Source organism: Hermetia illucens, chromosome 4 (assembly GCF_905115235.1).
Source record: "Hermetia illucens chromosome 4, iHerIll2.2.curated.20191125, whole genome shotgun sequence".
Classification (NCBI taxonomy): domain Eukaryota; kingdom Metazoa; phylum Arthropoda; class Insecta; order Diptera; family Stratiomyidae; genus Hermetia; species Hermetia illucens.
In genome coordinates this window covers 67982821-68003188 of record NC_051852.1, presented here as the reverse complement: position 1 = coordinate 68003188, position 20368 = coordinate 67982821, and the positions used below count along the sequence as shown (strand labels likewise).

The 20368-nt window shown below is 44.7% G+C and overlaps 1 protein-coding gene across 2 annotated transcripts in view; it reads right to left on the bottom strand.

Moving 5' to 3' along the window:
* Positions 1-296: 296 nt before the first annotated feature.
* The window catches only part of LOC119655143 (mucin-5AC-like), a 200532-nt gene continuing 180460 nt past the window's right edge, over positions 297-20368 (bottom strand). For both annotated transcript variants that reach the window (XM_038060880.1, XM_038060882.1), the window contains exon 6: positions 297-534. In XM_038060880.1, coding sequence (XP_037916808.1) covers positions 464-534 — 71 coding nt within the window. In that variant the 3' untranslated portion in view covers positions 297-463. The remainder of the gene's footprint in view (positions 535-20368) is intronic.

Sequence of the window (20368 nt, the reverse complement as noted above, 5' to 3'; positions counted from 1 at the left end):
TACACCGCTCTTTTTCATATATGATGACTCCACCTTAAATTTCACATTTCCACTTGCTCAGCGAATTTGATGTCAATCGGTATAAACGTTTCTGAGAAAGTGCATTTGACAGACGGACCGAGAAACAGACAGACGGACGGACAGACAGTAAACGGATATTACACAAAACCTTAAAAATACCAATTTAAATTTTTTTTATTTAAATAATAAATAATTATTTAAATAATAAATAACTTTAAAATGTTCAGCGTCACACTATATAACTACCTCAAATAAAAGTATGAGCAATTTATAAATAATAAAATTTATTTTTTCATATGAATGCATAATATGTTTACCCTACATAAAGCAAAACATGCGGAACCATTATTACAAAATATTACAGAGTGCTTAATAGTTGGAGCAAATGCACACTGTTGTTTTGAAGATTCTAAAATCAGTAATCAATGTTTTTTAATTGAGTTTATGGCACAAACTGGATCGGAGGAATAACGTGTAATGCCCTTGCTGTAGTTGAACCAGGATTTTCCAAATCTGAAATTACAACGGAAAGAATAAATTAGATAAAACCACAAATAGCAAAATCGAAGATAAACGCTGCAAAATATTGGACATTGCGTGTTTGTTGCAGCCGATTTAGTAGCTTAAGCCATTAAACTTATTGTAAGCGAGCGAAGCTTGTTTTCGTTTGGAAATTCCAAATATCATGCAACCGCTCCAAATGGTGATATGATGGAAAAGGATTTTGATATCCTTAATGATTGTAGAAAAATATCAGATTGTGGGCAAAAGATAGCAGTTGAGAGGCAATTATCAAACCACATGGTTACTGATTGTTGTTTATTTGAAACAACCTTACTTAAATGATGCAAAATATGAATATGACTCGTGAGCTACGATTAATTAATTTTATTTATTTTATTTTAATTGATAGCCCACATATTCCCAGATTTGACATGTGCAAGCTTCTTCTCGGGCCCAGAGTTTTCTTAAGGAGGTCAGAATGGAGACTTGAACAAAATTAGGTCAATTGTTCAGTTTAAAATAGGGCCCCAAAATGTTCACTTCAGATCTGGATTTTCTGCCTTTTACCACGATCTAACTACAAAATTTAATAAATTACTTACGTACGTATATTTAACCTGGGTAATATGGTTTTTGTTTGTTGGAAGTTAAGCCAAGGAGGTTGTAAATTGAAGCAATCTTGACATACCGAAAACAAACCCAAACAACGATTTATAAGTTATTTTCCGCCCAACCGTCCGGAGGTGCGACCAATCTAAGTGAGTGTGGGTTGAAGGCATGCGACCATGCGAAAATGTATTGCTTCATCCCGATTGTCGCAAACATTTCAAGCAGTGACGCGGTGATTGTAAACTATAGACAAATATTGATGTTAAATGAGAGACAGTACGAATCAAGACGGGAGCTCACTAGGTCAGACCCTTAAACGACAAGACTCTTCGGACTACAGCACAGGTTACAAGGATGACCGCTCTTTGCACCTCCATGTATAGTCCAGCTCATAGATAGGTCGTCAGTGCTTTATGTAAATTTTTCGGGACTAATCTCGACGCTGAAAGTACGATTCGGACTATCTCGATTTTTATAGTCTCTAAGTTTGCTTCATATCGTCCGCCAAAAAGGCCGTAGTTTCGGATTTTTTCTAGCTGCTTTTCAACAGTATTCCGGTCCAACAGTACGGCTACATCGATTATGAAGCACACCCGTTCTTCATTGAGAACCAGAACTAGATCGGGTCTATTGTAATTAACACTGTGGTCGGTGGCGATCATTTTCTAAGATTTTCTGCGAAGTGTACGTATAATAAGAATATTAATGTTCCACTGCGATATATTGTACTTTAATGCAAGGTTTTGATGGAGAATCTTGCAGATGGACGGCTGGTGCGCTCGGTACTGCTCAACATCCTGCATGCAGATGTTATATGCTGGATGGTCTCCTCTTCACAATTGCCTAACCTACAACTGGAGTTGGTGATTGAGGAGTCGTGAAAAATGTACCGTTCATGGTTTTTTGTAGGGAGTGCAGCATTGTGAATTGAAGTTAGCAATGTTTCCGCCTCATAGAATAGTACACCATTAGCCAGCCAATTGTTGGAGGCTTCGATGTCAATCTTTGGTAAAAACGAATTTTTCATATGACCTCCTTGAACATTCGGCGTTAGATCTCATTATTATTATTATTCTGATAAGGGGAAGTCGCGCTGCGTCCTTAAAGAACTATTGTGTCCCTTTTATTAGTTATAGTGTATCTATTAACTATATAATGTCAAGCGAGCCTACTATAGCCGTTTAGAATTTGTGTATATTCCCTACTTCCAAGTGCTTCAACTTTGCATCTGGTATTAAGTATTCGCCCACGTGCCTTAACCTACTTCGCACAAGTGCCGGGAATTGTCCCACAACGTTTATAGAAGTTTCGATACACTCCGCGCAGAACCTGCAGGCAGTGCCCGTAGATACCATTAACTTGCGTAGGTGATAATTTAGTCAGCAGTGACCAGTGAAAATTCCCACTATGATTCGCAGGTTCTTCTTGGTGAGCTTTAAGCAGTCCTTTGTGCGTATGGGATCGTATCCCCCAATTAGCACTCTTGACTGCTCCATTCCTGGTAGGCGCACCCAGTATAATTCCCTCAGCCGCTTCCCTTAATTTTGTAAATATCATGGCCATGAACCCGCTTCCAATTCCACAGAAGAGTTCTGGCCCGTGTAAACGCGTCCCTACTCCCTCCTTGGCCAGTTCGTCCGCTGCCTCATTTCCTTTCAACCCAATATGGCCTGGACCCCAGAGACCTTATTATGCGAGCCGAGCGTATTTAATCTCTCAAGGCATTCCAATACTAGTTCACCTAGTTGGACTCAAAAGGGTCATTTCGTGTGAAGGCCGTTTTTTTTGCCTTTTTTGAAAGATTATTTTGGAGGAATCGATAAAGATAGAAACGTGATTTTTTCACCATATGGTTATTGATATCTCTAGTATATGTGATAAATTTTTCAGCTCGATATCGTAGCAAGTTTTTAGAAGACGTGTCAATTTCTGCACCTATTTCCAAAAAAAGGTGTTTTTCTGTTGCCACGCTGGAGGGCGCTGTGTTCATCTTAGGAAAAAAACTAAACGGCACTTTAATGTGGACAATATTCCACGGTCCGCAAACTCGGATAATTAGAAATTATTAAAAGGTAAATTAACTTAATTTTTTGGATTTTGGTGGTTTGTTATGGCTTTTTTATGGATAAAAAAAACGACCCGTCCGATTGCAATTATCCTAGTTTGCGGACCGTAGAAATATGTATTAAAGAAGTCGCAAAAATTTCAAAGAATTTGGTTGGATAGATTTTGAGCTATGGTGGCAGCCGATTTTCAAGATGCAGTTTCGAGAAAAACGCATTTGAAAATTTAAATGTGATTATCAACAGTAAAATTTTAACTCACCATTAATCTGCTGTACCTGGTCCATAGAGAGCACCCTCCGTTTCTTCAAAAAAGTCTTGTAAGGCCGATTGTTGCTCTCTGGTTTCAATTCTGGCTCTTTTAGCGAGGGTCAGTCGTTCGGACAGCCAAATTCGCGCTTCATTAAGACGGTCGGCACAAACCTGACATATGTGACCAAATTGACATCCCATTATCACTAGGATTTTGAGAATGCCATTGAATCCTTCATTGAAAATAATTACAGCCAGAAAAGTGGCTATTTCTACGACCTTGGCCCCAGAATGAAGGAGCGAAAGTCCAGATCAATGCATTTAACGACTCATTGTTATTCTGGGTCTCTGCTCCTAAACATCTGTTCAAGAGATCATCTCGTGACAAATCTTCGTAGATTGGTTTGATGACTGCTTGAACTTCTTCAGTCAAAGATGCTTTCTCGTGGTGGAAACTATCCAGTTCTACTTTAGCTTCCGCTTTGCGCCATTTGCATCAACTGTCCTCGGCTGCTGGACAATTTTGATGTTGAGGATTTTCGTCTGTAGAACATTTATGGAAGAAAGTTTCCCAAATTTCTTACTTCATTCCTTCTATCGCATTTGCGTGTCGACGAATAGCTAGCCCAAAATATGTAGTGAGGTCGTTAATAACCTTATCAGTAAGTTTTCCAGCCCCTTCTCCACCAATGCCTTTGTGATTCTTCTTTGCATTTCTAAGCCGCGTTCCCATTTCTTTCTCGACATGTCTTACGCATTGTTTGTAAAACAAAACCTTATTAAAATCGGTTCAATGTCTGTCCGTCTGTCTGTCTGCCTGTTTGTCACAGGCATTTTTCTCAGAAACGGCTATACCGATTAACACGAAATTTGGTGAGAAGGTGGGAACTGTGGACCCCCAGACATGCAGTGAGTAATATCCTCGTACGTTGAGATTTAGGGGGGTCCCCATACATGTAAAAGGGGCGTGTAAAATTTTTTTTCACCAAATATAGTAATGGGGGGTATCAACTGAAAGGTCTTGATTAGTACTTTTCGAAGCGGGTCTTGGTTTTGAGATTTGTTAAAAAGGCGGGGAGTGGGAGAAGTGCAAAGTGATGATTTCTTAAACGGAGCCATTCTCGAAAACTACTCAACCGAAAAATCTGAAAAAAATCACGAACCTGCCTCTATACGGTATCAAGGCCTCAAAATACTCTCCATATCGATATCTGTTCAAATTAAGTTAATAATAGTATATTACCGTATTTTTGGGAAAATTGATGAAAACCCCCCTTAAGTTTATGTTAGAATTATACAAGTTGGTAATAGTATAAAATATAATATGAAGCATATTATCTCCAAGTTTGATCAAAATCATACTATTAGTAACAAAGTTACAGTAGCTCAAAGTTGCCTTACCGCGTAAATTTACAACCCGAAGTACTATTCTTAACGGGCTACGTACAAATGGGATAGTTTTAGACTCAAATATACTCACACAAGAAACAAACAAAACCTTTCATACCTGAAGCGCCCAGCTTCCCGTTTCCCGACTTGTTTACTACTACGTATATTGTATTATTTGCAGAAATTTGCAGAAATACCGAAGAAAACTCCAGCGAAATCCAATATACAATATACAAAACTTGTCGTAATTGGAACACCCATCTTCATGCTTGCTAAAAGTTTCTTTGCTGATGTTGAGGCGAAGTCCTTTTTCTTCTCTGAAAAGTATCGATTCCCATGAAATACTCGTTTTTTTGTGCAAGCATGATGTTGAATGTTAAAGCGATCTTCCTTCGTACGATCCATTAAAAAAATCACTGAACACACAAACAGCACAATACTTACAGCAAAATATAACTGAGTATAGCTTGAAAGCCTTTCAGTGCTCACTCTAGACTGGATTATCCTTTTTATTCCAAACAGCAAATAAGTTTAGACAATTGATTGGTTTTCCATCTTTTTATATTTATACCTGTGTTCGAATTTATAAGGCTCAGGTAAAAAACTAACAGGTAAAAAAAAGATTCGATGCTCTTTCTCATCGCGTACTCTAGCCGCGGCTGCAAACTTCTTACCTGTTTAACACTGTAATTTCTGAACGACTCGGAATATCGGAAAATCCCTTTGCCCACATATTCTTAAAAAAATCGATTTCTCCAACCCGACACACGGGATCACCCCCTTAAGTGCCTTGCTCGCCGCTTGCCTGTCAGTCAGAATAGCAATATTCTACCCCCTGTTATTCTTGATCTTTAAAGCAGGCACATCCGCCTGTTGCATATATTTCCACCTGGAATATGCTAGTGTGGTTACCCATTAGCCCCAAGCACATTTTCCTTGGGTCGATGACCCCGGTGCCCGCTCCCTCTGGTGTGAGCAATCCGTCAGTCTACCATGTAATCAGTTGCAGGTTCAAACCGTATATCATTGCCACGTTCTTCCAGTTTGCTTTGTTACTCCAATGTGTTTCAAAGTTCTTATCGAAGTGAAACCTAGTTGTCATGTTAACCCTTGGTATCAATAATCCGGGGTACATTCTAGAGAGAATTCCTTTGATTTGGGCAGCTCACCGCCCCTCCCCCCCCCCCGCCATCCTGAAGATTGCCATCCTTTTTTTTTCCTGCCTGCAATGTCCAGTTGGAGATGATTTAATTACGGAAGGACCCCCAAGGATGCCATTGGGCATGTCCTCATTGCCCCACTGTCCCCCAGGGATCGTCAACGATCCTTCACGGGTCGTTTACGATTCGGGGAGTGGCGTCCCCGATGTGCCCGAGCAAGTAGTTCTGAGCCCCTAGCTGGCATAATACTTGCATCCTAGGTGTAGCCTCGAGAAAGTTGCTCGGTGAAGAGCGAACTGCTAATGACCGATACATGCCGGGCCACACTGGGAGTCCCCGGAGCCGTCGACAACTCCCTGTCGACGTCGATGGGGTGATGTGAGCGTAGCTCTGCCAAGGTGGTAGTTGTGGCGTGTATCAGGAGCCAGCCCCTTCGGGACCCTGGTCGGGTAGTGTGCATCGAACCGGTGTTAGTAAACCGCGTTGCCCCGAGCGAGCGCTGATCAAGGCCTAAGGGAACTGGGGTAGGGGCTGTGCCCCCGAGGGTATACCCGTTCTTGATTATTGCGGCCCGTTCTCTTGCACACGATGCGCTGGTAAACAATTCAAATGGAGAATAAAAACGAACGAAACGAGGAGATAGTAGAAATGTAGAGTGAGCTGGCTGCGTTTATTCGGAGCACGAAAATGCGCCGTTCGCCCCAGCGCCCAGCGAAGGACGCAACAAGGACTGAAATACCCGACGAGACATCGGGAGGCGCAGACGGAGGGAAAGACTCGCAAAGTGAGGCGGCACCTACAAAGCAGATAGGAACCCAGACCATACCGCACAGTGCTATATAATTGCGGAAAGAGGCATAGTGAAAACTGCCGAAACTAATCAAATAGTTTCGAATATAAGCCGAGTGGGAGGACTGTCGACTACTCTGGTGCAAGCTGAAGAGGAAAGGCTTATTAAGAAATGCACCGCAGTTGTGAAGCACATGCGATCTTCGACGTTCATCCAGAAAAACGTCGGAAAGGGAGTGAAAAACGGGCTAATGGAACTGGAAGAGCTCCTGGACAGGATTTCATACTATAGACGAACATGGAAAGTAAGACAAAACAGAAACAACCGCGTTTCCCGAGGAGAATACCACGAATACCAAACGGATCGCTGACAGCCCACTGCAGAGCGAACTTGGTAAAAAACGAAAGGAGGAAGAGACACCTGAAGGAGACTTCACTCAGGTACTCTCCAAAGCTGAAAAGAAGAAGGCAAAGAGGAACAAAAGACAACAACACGTCGCGTCATTAGAAAAACCTCTGCCTAAAACTAAGGCGGACACGAAGGACGGAGTACCAAAATAAAAGGTGGGGAGACGAAGGAGGAATAGACCGCCAGCTTTGCTTATTAAGCCGACGGAAGGCAAGATTTTGCGGAAGTCCTCAGCGAAATCCGTTACAAAATTAAACTCGAAGACAACGGAGCGGAAGTGTCTTCCATACGTAAAACGAAGGGTGGTGGAGTCTTAGTCGAACTAGGCCCGAAGACCATAAATAAAAGCACGTCACGGAAAAGAACTAGGTAGAAAAGGCCACCAAACGCGAATGCCCGGAGGTAACCAATGTCCGGATTGGTATCACCTCGGCGAACTCCCGAGGCCACAAACTCGCTGTGGTGGAAGTTGCCGAGCAATACGCGAGGAAGTTTCTAAACAGCGGGAAAATTGGTTGGATAGTGTGTAGGATATGAATTCGGGCCGCCCCAACCAAATGTTACAGATGTTTGGATTGGGGGGGCACACATCTGCAAACTGTCGGGGACCTGACAGAAAGGCAACATGTCGTAAATGCGGTCAAGCAGGCCATAAAGCGAACACCTGCAATGAAAAGGAAAGCTGCGTCCTATGCAGGGATCGTGAAGTGACTGATGAGAGCGTTGCGCACACTGCGGGATCGGGGTGGTGTCCCGTTTTCAGAGCAGAACTGGAAAGAGCTAGGATACGGTCAACATGATTCGCATCCTACAAATCAATATGCACCGGAGTGCAACCGCTCACGAGTTGCTAGCGCAGTTCGCTGCGAAAACCAAACCTGATTTAGTACTCATCAGTGAGCAGTACCGAAACAAGGGCCCAGTTTCATGGCACCCAGACATATCAGGTACCGCTGCCATCTGGGTTCGGGACGGCACCCTCCTTAGGGTTCTTGCCCAAGGCCGAGGGGATGGCTTCATCTGGATTCGGTGTTCAGGGATAACGTTTTTTAGTGTCTATCTTACGCCGAATGAGACGATGCAGGACTTTCGTCGGAGGCTTTATGCTTTGGAGGACGCTATCTTAAGCACGGATGGGCGGATCCTGGTCGGGGGTGACTTCAATGCTAAGTCATTTGAATGGGGCATGCCTCACACAGATTCCAGAGGGAAACGAATTCTGGAAATGGCGGCGAGAACAGGACTGGTAGTTCTAAACACCGGATCCACCCCAACGTTCCGGCGCCCGGGCTGCGAACGAAGCATTCCAGACGTAACCTTCACGTCGGAATCACTGGTGGACGGGTGGCGAGTTCTGGAAGGCTTCTCGGCAAGTGACCACCAATACATTGCTTTCGAAGTGGTGGACACAAACTCCCGGTGTGTGCCACCCCAGCGATCTTTCTGTGCATGGAACATCGCGAAAGTGAAGACCGGGAAGTTTGTAGAAACTCTGGGAACAGGTGGGGCACCCTGGAGGGTACTCCTGGAGGCAGTGGCGCGGCAGCTGATACTGTTGTAAATTCAGTTATGAACCTGATAACGACGGTCTGCGGAGCCTCCATGTCCAGGAAGACATCGAGGTGCGGCAAACCTTCCATGTACTGGTAGACAGTGGAAATCGCAGAGCTCCGGAAGGAGTGTCACAGGCTCCGCCGCTTAACACAACGTCTAGGCGACCGGAAGGAGGCATGTACCATAATGATGGAGTACAAATCAGCCAGAAGGAGACTCCGCAGCGCAATAAACAAAAGCAAAGCTCGCTGCTGGCAAGATCTGGTCGACGAGGTGAACGGGGATTCGTGGCGACTCGGTTACAAACTGGTAACCCGAAAAATCGGGGCTCTGCGGAAACCCTGTTCGCTTAAGGCCAAGCAGATGGACCGCATTGTAAGGGCATTCTTCTCTCCGTACCCCCTATGGAATGGTGATTTCGGCGCGGAGAGCGCAGAGGGCTGTCCACTTTTCTCTATAAAAGAGTTGGAACAGGCAATCCTCTCTATGAAAAATAAGAAGGCAACAGGACCCGATGGCATTTCAGCAGAGGTATACAAACTGGTATTCCAACACCGGCCAGACCTACTGCTCGGCGCATTCAACGCTTGCCTGAAAGAGGGCATTTTCCCTGCTCGTTGGAAAGTTGCGAGACTTGCGCTGATCCATAAAGGGAAAGGCGACCCCGAATTGCCATCTTCATAGCGCCCACTATGTATGCTTGACACTGCTAGGAAAGTGTTCGAAAAGCTCATCAGAGGTAGACTCGCCGAAGCGATACGCGCTGCCGGAAATTTATCTCCCCGGCAGTTTGGTTTTAGAGCAGGGAGATCAACAATTGATGCTGTCATGCAAGTCGTGAACGCCGTTCGACGAGTAGAGGCACATAACCGCCGAACTCGACGCCTTTACTTCCGTAAGATGGAAAGACATTTCAGGCACACTAGACAATACTTTCTTACGGATTTTGAGGGACTATCTGAGGAACCGCTCCCTGCTCTATGAAACACTAGAGGGTCAAAGGAGGATGGAGGTCACGTCGGGGCTAGCACAGGGATCCATCCTAGGTCCGAACCTCCGGAACGCTACCTATAACAGTCTGCTTAAACTCGACATGCCAGAAGAGTCGCGCCTGGTCGGCTACGCAGATGATGTCGCAGCGCTTATTGCTGGACGCACTGTCGAACAGGCGCAAAGCAGATTCGGCATATTGATGCGACGGGTAAGCGGATGGATGACTACTCATGGTTTCAACCTTGCACTGAAAAAAACCGAAGTAGTCATCCTGACTAAAAGGAAAATTCCGACCCTGCGTCCCATATCGTTCGGCGGGTCGATAATCGAGTCAAAATCAGCGGTAAAGTACCTCGGGTTGACTCTTGACTCAAAGATGAGCTTTTTTGAGCAAATCAAAGCAGCAGCGAACAAGGCTGCGGCTGGAGTTTCGGCGTTAAGTAGGCTAATGGCAAACATTGGGGGTCCTACGTCTCGTAGGCGACGTCTCCTGATGAGTTCAACGCAGTCTGTCCTGCTCTACGGCGCAGAGGTATGGGCTGGCGCTCTTAAATCGTAAACGCCTCGCACAAGTACAGAGACGGGGAGCTTTACGGGTGGCGTCTGCGTACCGCACTGTCTCTGAACCGGCCGTGATGGTGATCGCGGGAGTGATCCCCGTTACCCTTCTTGCTGAGGAGCGCCAGGCCATATACAAGCGCAAGGGAGATGAGCCAAGGGAGGTGGTTGCTCGCGAAGAACGGCAACACACTCTAGAAGAGTGGCAGCTCTATTGGCAAAATGAAACTAGCGACTCATCGGCAACTTAGTTGCGTGGCTGAATCGGAAGCATGGTGAGACTGACTATTCCCTTATTCAATTTTTAATTGCGCATGGAAGTTTTCAGTTTTACCTGCACAAGAATGGAAAAGCGCGTTCTCCGGATTGCGTGTTTTGCAATGGAGTTGTGGACGACGAACACCACACTTTTTTTTGTGGAAGGTGGGATAGGGTTCGTCAGCAGCTCTATTTAAACACAGGGGATCTCTCTCCAGACAACATTGTCGAAGAGATGCTGAGGACTGCTGACAGGTAGAACCGTGTTGCCCATTACGTTCGGGCCCTTCTCATTGCTAAGAAGATAGAACTCGACCGGTGGAGGAGCCGGATGGCAGGGGGTTCCTTGAACTGACAGTTCCCTTCCTCCTCTCCCCTCCATTGGTGAAAAGAATTCCCTGATTTGAAGGCTCCGTAAGGCGGGAGAGTTCGGGGACTAGCCCGAAGTAATGTGACAAACGGTTCCAGGCTAGCTCTCTGACGATGGGGAGGTGTTTAGTTGGTAGTCCGACGACGAACCGAATCGGGAGTCCAACACTGTGTGCGTAAATGCATTCATCTACCCTACCCCAGAAAAAAAAGATTGCCCCACTGATGCGCACACAAGCCAGTCTTTTGGAGTTCTCCCTCCCTGGCTAGTATACCGAGTTCAGTTCTTTCTGTCCAGATTACCGCCCCATAGGTAATCACTGGCCTTACTATTACAATCTATATCCAAGTCATCAGAGCCCTCGTAGCTTTCCGACAAGCGTTTCCGACATGCATCTTCCAGAGTAATTTTTTGGTCTTTCGTAATTCCCAAGTTTTTATTTCACTTCCATGCCATGTAACCTTATAGCTCTCAGGTGATCAAGTTAAGCTTTCCTAGTGAATGGTACTAAGGTAGTTTTGGCTGGATTGATATGCAGCCCCGCCAACCTGCACAAGATACTAGTTACTCTTAATCCAGTCCGCATTGTATCTAATAGGGTATCCTCATATTTGCCCCTACAGATTAAAACAATATCATCAGTGGAACCCTCGACCTGTATTACAGTATTTGTTAGCTCGACCAGGAGTTCGTCCACTACCACACTCCACAAAGCGCTGATAGTACCCTGCCCTGTGGACAACCTTGAGTAGTATTCATGGCAATGAAATTCGCGCCTGTCGGTAATTCTATTTGCCTACTTTCTAATGTTTTGCCCATCCAGAAAGCCAGGGCGTTTCCCACTACCTTGCGGATCAAGGCATCTTATATTTCTGTGTGCGATGTGTCATCGAATGTTCTTGCGATATCCAAAAACGCACGTAGTGCTATTTCTTTTGCTTCTATGGAATCCTGTAATACATCCGCCAGCTGATACAAAGCGGTTCTGGCTAACTGCCCCTCCCGGTAAGCGTGTTGACACTGATATAAGGGATTATCCATAAGAATGTTAGTTCTAATATAGTTGTTTATGACCTTCTCCACCGTTTTGAGTACGAAAGATGTTAGGCAAATTGCTCTGAAAGATTTAGGGTGGAAAGGATCCTTTTTACCCGCTTTCGGAATAAAGACCACTTTCCATGCCTCCATGCCCTTGGTATATATTCCAGAACTATGCAGCCCTTTACCACCTTTAGAAGAGATTCTAGGATGATTTCTAAGCCTCTTTCGACCCCAATCTCTGCTTCTCAAATTCACATTATTTATTATCTGCTATGACGCTAGCCTGATGTAATTGGCTAGAGGATTGTTTCTGGAAGAAAAACTCACGAAGAGAATGCATTCGATTGTAGTGCATTGTTGTTAACTCAAGCACCCCCTTCCTCCCTGATGATTTTGTACAAGCGTAAAACCTGTAGTAACCACGAATGGGATATGGAGTCAAAGGCTCATTCATAATCAATGCAGGCTGTCCAAATATTTCGTTTTTGGTGGACAGCCATAGCTTCACAGAGCTGCTTTATGAGCTGCTCCTAAAGCTTCGAGAGCGTTTTGCGCATCCTTTTTACTTTTCAGCTATCAATTTACGCACATCAAGATGTTTTGAGATGTTCGCGAACAGAACTGAAGTGAAGACCTTGTAGATGGTAGGGAGAGAAGCAATTGGTCGACATTTTGAAGAGCAAGAGGCACCCTGTTCCTGGGAAGGAGCAAAGTTGATGCCTTGGTGAAAAATTGTCAAACTAATTTTTAATCATCTGATTAAAATAATTTGCCAATACCCTATGAGTTTTCTCAAACCGCTTTAGCTAAAAGTTATGAATTTTATCCCCCAGGAAGAAGGAAAGGCTTTAGCAAGACAAAAACAGACAAAATGGAAACGTTCTTCTTGTCTTCGCCTATTTATTTATAAGATTAACTAGTGAAATTCGTAGCTAACCCAATGGGTCATGTCATTATCCACAACCCACGACACATGCCTGGTCAACACCCGACGCGTTCCAATTACCGGTCTTTTCAAGGGCTGCTTCTACGTCGACTTCAGTTACATCAGGCATGGTTATTTCAGGGAAAGCCTCGCATGAACGCCTAAGGTATGGAGGCCACACTGCCTCTACATTACGACCACTGGGATCGCTCCAAACATTTTTCCAGACTACTGCATGATTTAGGCCTGAGGTGCTCATACTTTTAAAAAATTCCCTTTGGTTCTGGATCCTTCATCGTTGTTCTCAGAAGAAGAACAAACATTCGGGTTGATTTTATATAAGCGTAATACTTGTTGGAACCTCGAATGTGATATGCGGGCAAAGGCTGATTTATAGTCGATGAAGGCTGTCGAAATATTCCATTTTTGGTGGACAGCCTGTTTCATTGCTACTGTATTGATTATGAGCAGCCTCGAGAACCTTTTGCGCATCCTTTTTACTTCGCAACTGTCACTTTATGAACATTAAGATTTTCTGAGATGTTCGCGCACAGAACTGAAATGAAGACCTTGGCATTAAGACAATTAATTGGTGGACATTTTGAAGGGCAAGAGCCACCCTGTTCCTTGGGGGTGAGAAAAGTTATCCCTTTGGTGAAAAATTGTAGAACTAATTTCGGATCGACAATCATCTGATTAAAATGATTTGCAAATACCCTGTGAGTGCTCTTGAACCGCTTTAGCCAGAAGTTGTGAATCTTATCAAATCCTGGCGTTTTCGAATTACCTGCCTTTTCAAGGGCTGCTTCTACGTTGACTTGACTTATGTTAGGCATGGTCATTTCAGGGAGGACCCCGCATGAACGCATAAGGTGTAAGAGTCACGCTGCTTCTAAATTGCAACGACTGGGTTCGTTTCTAACAATTTTCAAGAAGTCTTCTGCCTAATCTAGATCGAGATTACTTTTACAACTTGCATTGGTTAGATTTTTATAAAATCTCTGGTTCTGGAAGAACAAGATGCTGTCTGTTCTTCGCTGAAAGATTTTTTGATAATTACGGATGCAATGGTAACATACCGCAAGTTCTTGTTTCAATACCTCGAGGATTTCTTCGACTGGCATATCATTGGACAGATGGTAGTTTCCAATGATATTGGCAACGCATTTGTGCGCTCTTGATGATAGACTTCTAAGAAGTAGTTATTGTTTCGATGCTTGTAGTTCTTCTAAATAAAAATAAAACTAGGTAGCTTGCTCCTACTACAAGCTTAAGTACTGAGGAAGAGAGTAAGTAGCTTTCGAAATACGTATCTATTAACTATTAAAATATATTGTAGTAGGAGCAAGCTACCTAGTTTTATTTTTATTCTAAGAAGTGTTTAGGTGACACGACCAATCTCCTTTCTCAACTTTTCGACTCTTTTGTTGAGTCCTCCTCTGCATACCTCTGTTGTTCGCTCCAATATGTTGATTGCTGAGACGAAAAACTGTGACAGCTACAATGTAAACCAGGCTGTAAACCTCCGCCGCAGTAACCTTTCCAGCCAACGATCAGCCAAAATTCTATCAAAAGCAGGAAGGATGTTGGTAGTTGCCGAAATAAACTTTAGTTTTGTGATCTTTGGCCTAGCGTCTGGGAGAATTTCAGCATATTCTGTGAATGCGACCTGGGATGAGGTCAAAGTTTCATTATGAATTGGGTCGACATCCCCAGTTACTAAGCTTCTCCTGACTAATGGGTTCATAGAATGCCTTACAGGTGGAGTACTTGAATTGCTCCATTGACTAGTCCGATAAGTTTATAACTCAACACCAAACTCCAATGAAACATCGTCAAAAATTTGCTTCCCAGTTGGAAGGGCAGCTTGGTTGTTATCTATTATCACCCGGTGCTGGTTGATGACGTTTTGCCCCGTAACATGACTTTCTTCGAATTTTCCCACGTCCATGTTAAAAAAAAATATACTTAACGCGCCGGGTTAATCTCGACCTAAGTGGCAAATGCAGGCCGACAGGTGACCAGGCATGTGTCATGGGTTGTGGATAATGGCATGACCCATTGGGCTACGAATTTCACTAGTTAATCTTGTAAATAACTAGGCGAAGACAAGAAGAACGTTTCAATTTTGTCTGTTTTTGTCTTGCTAAAGCCTTTCCTTCTTCCTGGAGGAGTAAACCTGCTTTAAAAATCCGTAATCTGGGATGATAGAATCGACGTGCCTATCGGATGAATTGTAGTGACGTTACATTGTATTTCACGGCTCTCCTCCAAAACTATCAATAACTTTGGAGGTAACCATAAGGAATTCTAATATTGGGGCTCTGTTGCAGGATTTGCTGTTTCCCCAATACTCATGGTAAAAAATTGAACGCATTTTAAATAATTTTAGTGGGACACGGAGGTAGTACCCAACACGGTTAAGAGTCGCTCAACAATATCAGAGCGGCCCTTTGCTCTTGGACGTTTTGGCCCCACCAGGGGCGGTAGACCTAGGCGTTGTATGGTTTGGGCGAACCAACTCAATGAATTTATTGTCCGCGCGTATTAACGTGTCACAGATTCGGAACGGAATCCATCAGGGTGCAGACACCGGCTACATGCTTTCCGTAACTAAGTCATATTCCCGAACAGAACGTCTTCAACCAATACCGGTTGACAGTGAATAACAACCGAGTTGCCCTACCACTTACGCAACAAATCTTTCAAGAATTTTCACTTGAGCTCATACGGTTACTGCAACGTGTCCGTCCCAATTAGGACATGCATATAGGATTTGAAATCCCTGGGTATGTCAGGCACGGTTTTCGCATGGTTGGCGGAAGGGGGCGGCTTCAGCATTGCATCCTTGAGCAGACGCCACAGATTAAGTCCTGATCAGATGTCGAGAATAGGGTCACTGGTTCTCGCCGTATACCGCTCAGCGGCACATGCAGCAAATTCTTTTCAATTGGCTGCCTGGAGGCCAAGTAGAACGAGTGGGGGGACCTGCGACCAAAAAGGGTCATATTGGGTCATTAAAGCCGCCTTCAGCGTCCTGTGCCATTTTTCGAGCATCCTATTGAACTGCGGGTGGTAAGCGGTTGTCCGGTGGCGTTTTAAGTCGAGAAATTTTCCCAACTGTGAGAAAAGGGAGGACTCAAACTGCATTTCCCGGTCTGTTATTATAATTACCGGCACATCAAAGTGTGGAAGCACGAGATTGTGAAGCGATGTATTTCAGAGTTATCGCATAAGGCCATCATGTGAATCTTTCCATAATTGTGAAACAATACCTGAACCGTGCGAGTCTCGCAAAGGGTCAATGATGTCGAGGTGGATTTTGTGGAAACGCTTGGTGGACCGAGGTAACACTCTTTCCTCACAGGATTTGTAGTCTTGCACTTTTGCATGTGATCCACTGCGTGTTCATAGGCGACCAGAAGAATTTTGCGGTAACCGATTCGTTGTCTGAATGCCAGAGTACCAGAGTACCAGATGATGAACGGTCGGATATGGATTTTGAGCCAAAGATAGAAAAGTTCCTTAATATGTATTTGGAGTTGGTTCTCAAGCTTTGAAGAACTGCGTCATCCTTCTTCGCCTCCACGATTGCCGGAAAATCCATAGTGGCGGAAACCTTGACCTCTGCAACACGTGACAAAGCATCAGCAATAACGTTATCATTTGAAGATACTCGTTGAATGTCGTAATTGGACTGACCGAAGTTGGCAAGCGTCCCGGTCGAGCTTTTGCTTCAAAGCAAAAGTGAGTGACTTATTGTCCGCGAACACTGTGAACGACCTGTCTTCAAGGGAATACCGAAAGTATTTAATTGCGAGGTACGCCGCTAATAACTCACGATTATAGGTGCTGTAGTTCCGTTGAGTGGAATTCAGCTGTTTGAAAAAGAAGCTCAACGGCAGCCAAATTTCTTTCAGTTTTTTTGTGAAGAGCAGTACCAACGGCAATATCGGAGGCTAGGGGAGCATCTTGCTGAGCGGATGCCAGAAGTATAATATCCATCACCTGTTGCTTGATAGTCCCAAAGGCCTGGACAGCTCCTGGGAACCACACAATCAAGTAGTCGTCTTTGGTATTCGGCTCAGACAGGGTGTTAAGGATCGACCGATGGTGGGCGGCCGTAGACAAGAAATGACGATAGAAGTTTAACTGCCCAAAAGCCTTCGCTGATCCTTAACAGTTTTTGGAAAGGGGAAGCTCGAAGTCGTTTGCATCTTGACTGGGTCCGATTGGATGCTTTCAAGGGTAATGAGGTGCCCAAGGAATCTCACCCAGCCCAAAAGTCATTCTTGTGAACTCAAAGAATTTGAAAACTGTGCATCTCACCGCTTCCGGAACGTCTTCGGGAGCTACAGGGGTCTGATGGTATGCCTTGACTAAATCCAAGGTCGAGAAAACACGGCACGGTGGTATGAGGTAGCCATCTGGAATGGTCAGAGCATTCAGACGTATATAAACCAACAACTGTTTGAAGGTCTGCAAATACCCTGCTTAAGAAGTTCTTCGAACTTTTTCCGCGCAATTGCGAACTTCTGCGGTGGTAGTGGACGCAATTTAGAAAAGAATGGGGGCCAGTAGTGTTGATGTGGTGCTGAACATCATGTTTAACGGGCTTAGAGAGACTACGCTTGGCAGTGATCTTGGGGATTTTTTAAAGAAGTGCGCGAATAAGTGGGTCGAAAACGTCTTCAAAAACGATGGAAAGAGTGTTGGGTGAGCAGGATGAGGTTTTTCCTGATGACCTATGGGAAGTTGTGAGGCCAAAGAGGCGCCTTTTGTGTAGATCCAATCCCAATACATAGTGGAACAGCTGAGCTATTTGGCTTGAGTTATTGCGGGAGGCCTCACCAACTATGCGTCGCACGTTGACCTTATGAGTATTACCCGTGGTGGCGGCTAATGTGTTCACAGACCTCGAATCCGCACATTCCAGGATGGCCTCTGTGCTCTCTGGGATCCCATACATCATCAATATCTTAGAGTAAATAACAGAGGTATACGCAGAAGGACTTTACTGTTCTGAGTGTTCCGACTCAAGAAACGATTCGTAAAGTTGAGAAAGGAGATTAGCCGTGTCACGAAATCCACCACCAAGAGTGCACAAATGCGTTGGCAACATCATTAGAAACTATTATCTGTCCAATGACAAACCAATAGAAGAAATCCTCGAGTTGCTGAAGCAGAAACTTGCGGTGCATTTGCAGGTACCAAAAGGGTTTTCCGCGAAGGACAGACAACATCCTGTTCTTCCAGAACCAAAGGCGATGTTATAAAAATCGCAGCAACTCAAGTCGAGAAAGTAACCCCGATCTGGATCATGCAGAAGGCTTCTGGAGAAGTCTTTGGAGCGAACCCAGCCCCTATATATGTGTGGAGTTGCCAAGTATCCCATTAGGCGCATTCCTTAGCGCGAAAAAGGGAAGGCTCGCGGATGTTCATCGGTATATGCACTCATCCAGAGATGTGCGTGTACGGGCATGCTTATGCGCAGGTTGGGTAGGTGGGAACAAAAAGCATACCCGTGGATAAAAATCGGCTATGGGAAGGATCATCATCATCAACGGCGCAACAACCGGTATCCGGTCTAGGCTTGCCTTAATAAGGAACTCCAGGCATCCCGGTTTTGCGCCGAGGACCACCAATTCGACATCCCCAAAAGCTGTCTGGCGTCCTGACCTACACCATCGCCCCATCTTAGGCAGGGCCTACCTCGTCTTCTTTTTCTACCATAGATATTGCCCTTATGGACTTTCCGAGTGAGATCATCCTCATCCACACGGATTAAGTGACCCGCCCACCGTAACCTATTGAGCCGGATTTTATCCACAACCGGACGGTCATAGTATCGCTCATAGATTTCGTCATTGTGTAGGCTACGGAATCGTCCATCCTCATGTAGGGGGCCAAAAATTCTTCGGAGGATTCTTCTCTCGAACGCGGCCAAGAGTTCGCAATTTTTTTTGCTAAGAACACAAGATTCCGAGGAATACATGAGGACTGGCAAGATCATAGTCGTGTACAGTAAGAGCTTTGACCCTATGGTGAGACGTTTCGAGCGGAACAGTTTTTGTAAGCTGAAATAGGCTCTGTTGGCTGACAACAACCGTGCCGGGATTTCATCATCGTAGCTATTATCGGTTGTGATTTTTGACCCTAGCTCAGCTATCAGTTCAGATGTTTCGAGATGTCCGCGCACAGAACTGAAGTGACCTTATAGATGGTAGCAGGACAAGTAATTGGTCGACATTTTGAAGGGCAAGGGGCATACTGTTGCTTCCGGATCAGGAGAGTTGTCTCCTTGATGGAAAATTCTGGAACTAATTCAGGATCGGCAATTATCTGATTAAAATGATTTGCCAATACATTTAGAGTGCTCTTGAACCGCCTTAGCCAGAATCTTATCAACTCATGGCACCCTTAAAGTGTCTGCCTTTTCGACGACTTAAGTCACGTCAGGCATGGTTATTTTGGGGAGGGCCTCGCATGAACGCATAAGGTGTGGAAGCCATATCCAAACATTTCTCTAGGAGTCTTATGCCTGATCCAGATCGAGATGACTTTCACGGCTTGAGTTGGTGAGATTCTTATTAAATCTCCCTTTAGAAGGATATGGCTGTGGCGCAGCAGGATTCGCGGCATTCGAAATTTATTTCGAATGTTGCGAATGCGAACAAATAGATGGCGTGGAACTCTCCACTTTTAGAACTCGCCACGGGAGTGGAGGACTAGCGGTGAGAAAGTGCCGTTGGTTGGGACAGGGAAAGACCGCATGGAAATAAGCCGATCTTTTCTGTCTCAACCACCAAGAAGGATAGGTGTTAGCTATTGCGGTGCTGCGCCTCATAATTTCTTTACATTATTAACACAGCAATATCATCCAATCTAGTCAGAATGGACAATGCCACTTATCACAAAAAGAATTGCAGTTGGATGAAGTTCACGAATTGACGGCGGGACTTGTTGGACTTAGATTCCCACGTCGTTTCACTTTAATTTGGCTCGTGATACTCCACGTCTTTATACGTGGCTCAGATAACAGCTCTATTGTAGCGAACTAGCATATGTGTAATTAAACATAAAATGGCTTTGTCTGTCCTTCGCTGAAAGCTCTTTGGATACATACGGATGCGATTGGGGCATACCCCACGTTTCTGCTTCAACACCTCGAAGATTTCTTCGATTGGCATATCATTAGATAGAGATCTGTAAAAACACCTGGAGCGGTAAATTTCTCCTGCACGTATCTCTGCAAGATTTTGATTATTAAGAGGAATAACCGTGCCAGTTACAGCGTCGACCAGACTATGAATCGCTTTCGCAGTAATCTACAGCAGCAATAATGCTCGTAGTTGCCGAAGTAAACTTTAGTTTTGGGATCCTTGGCCTAGTGTCTTGGAGAATCTCAGCATATTCTGTGAATGCGATCTCCAAGGTGGTCTAAGTGAATTGGGTCGACATCCCCAGTTACTA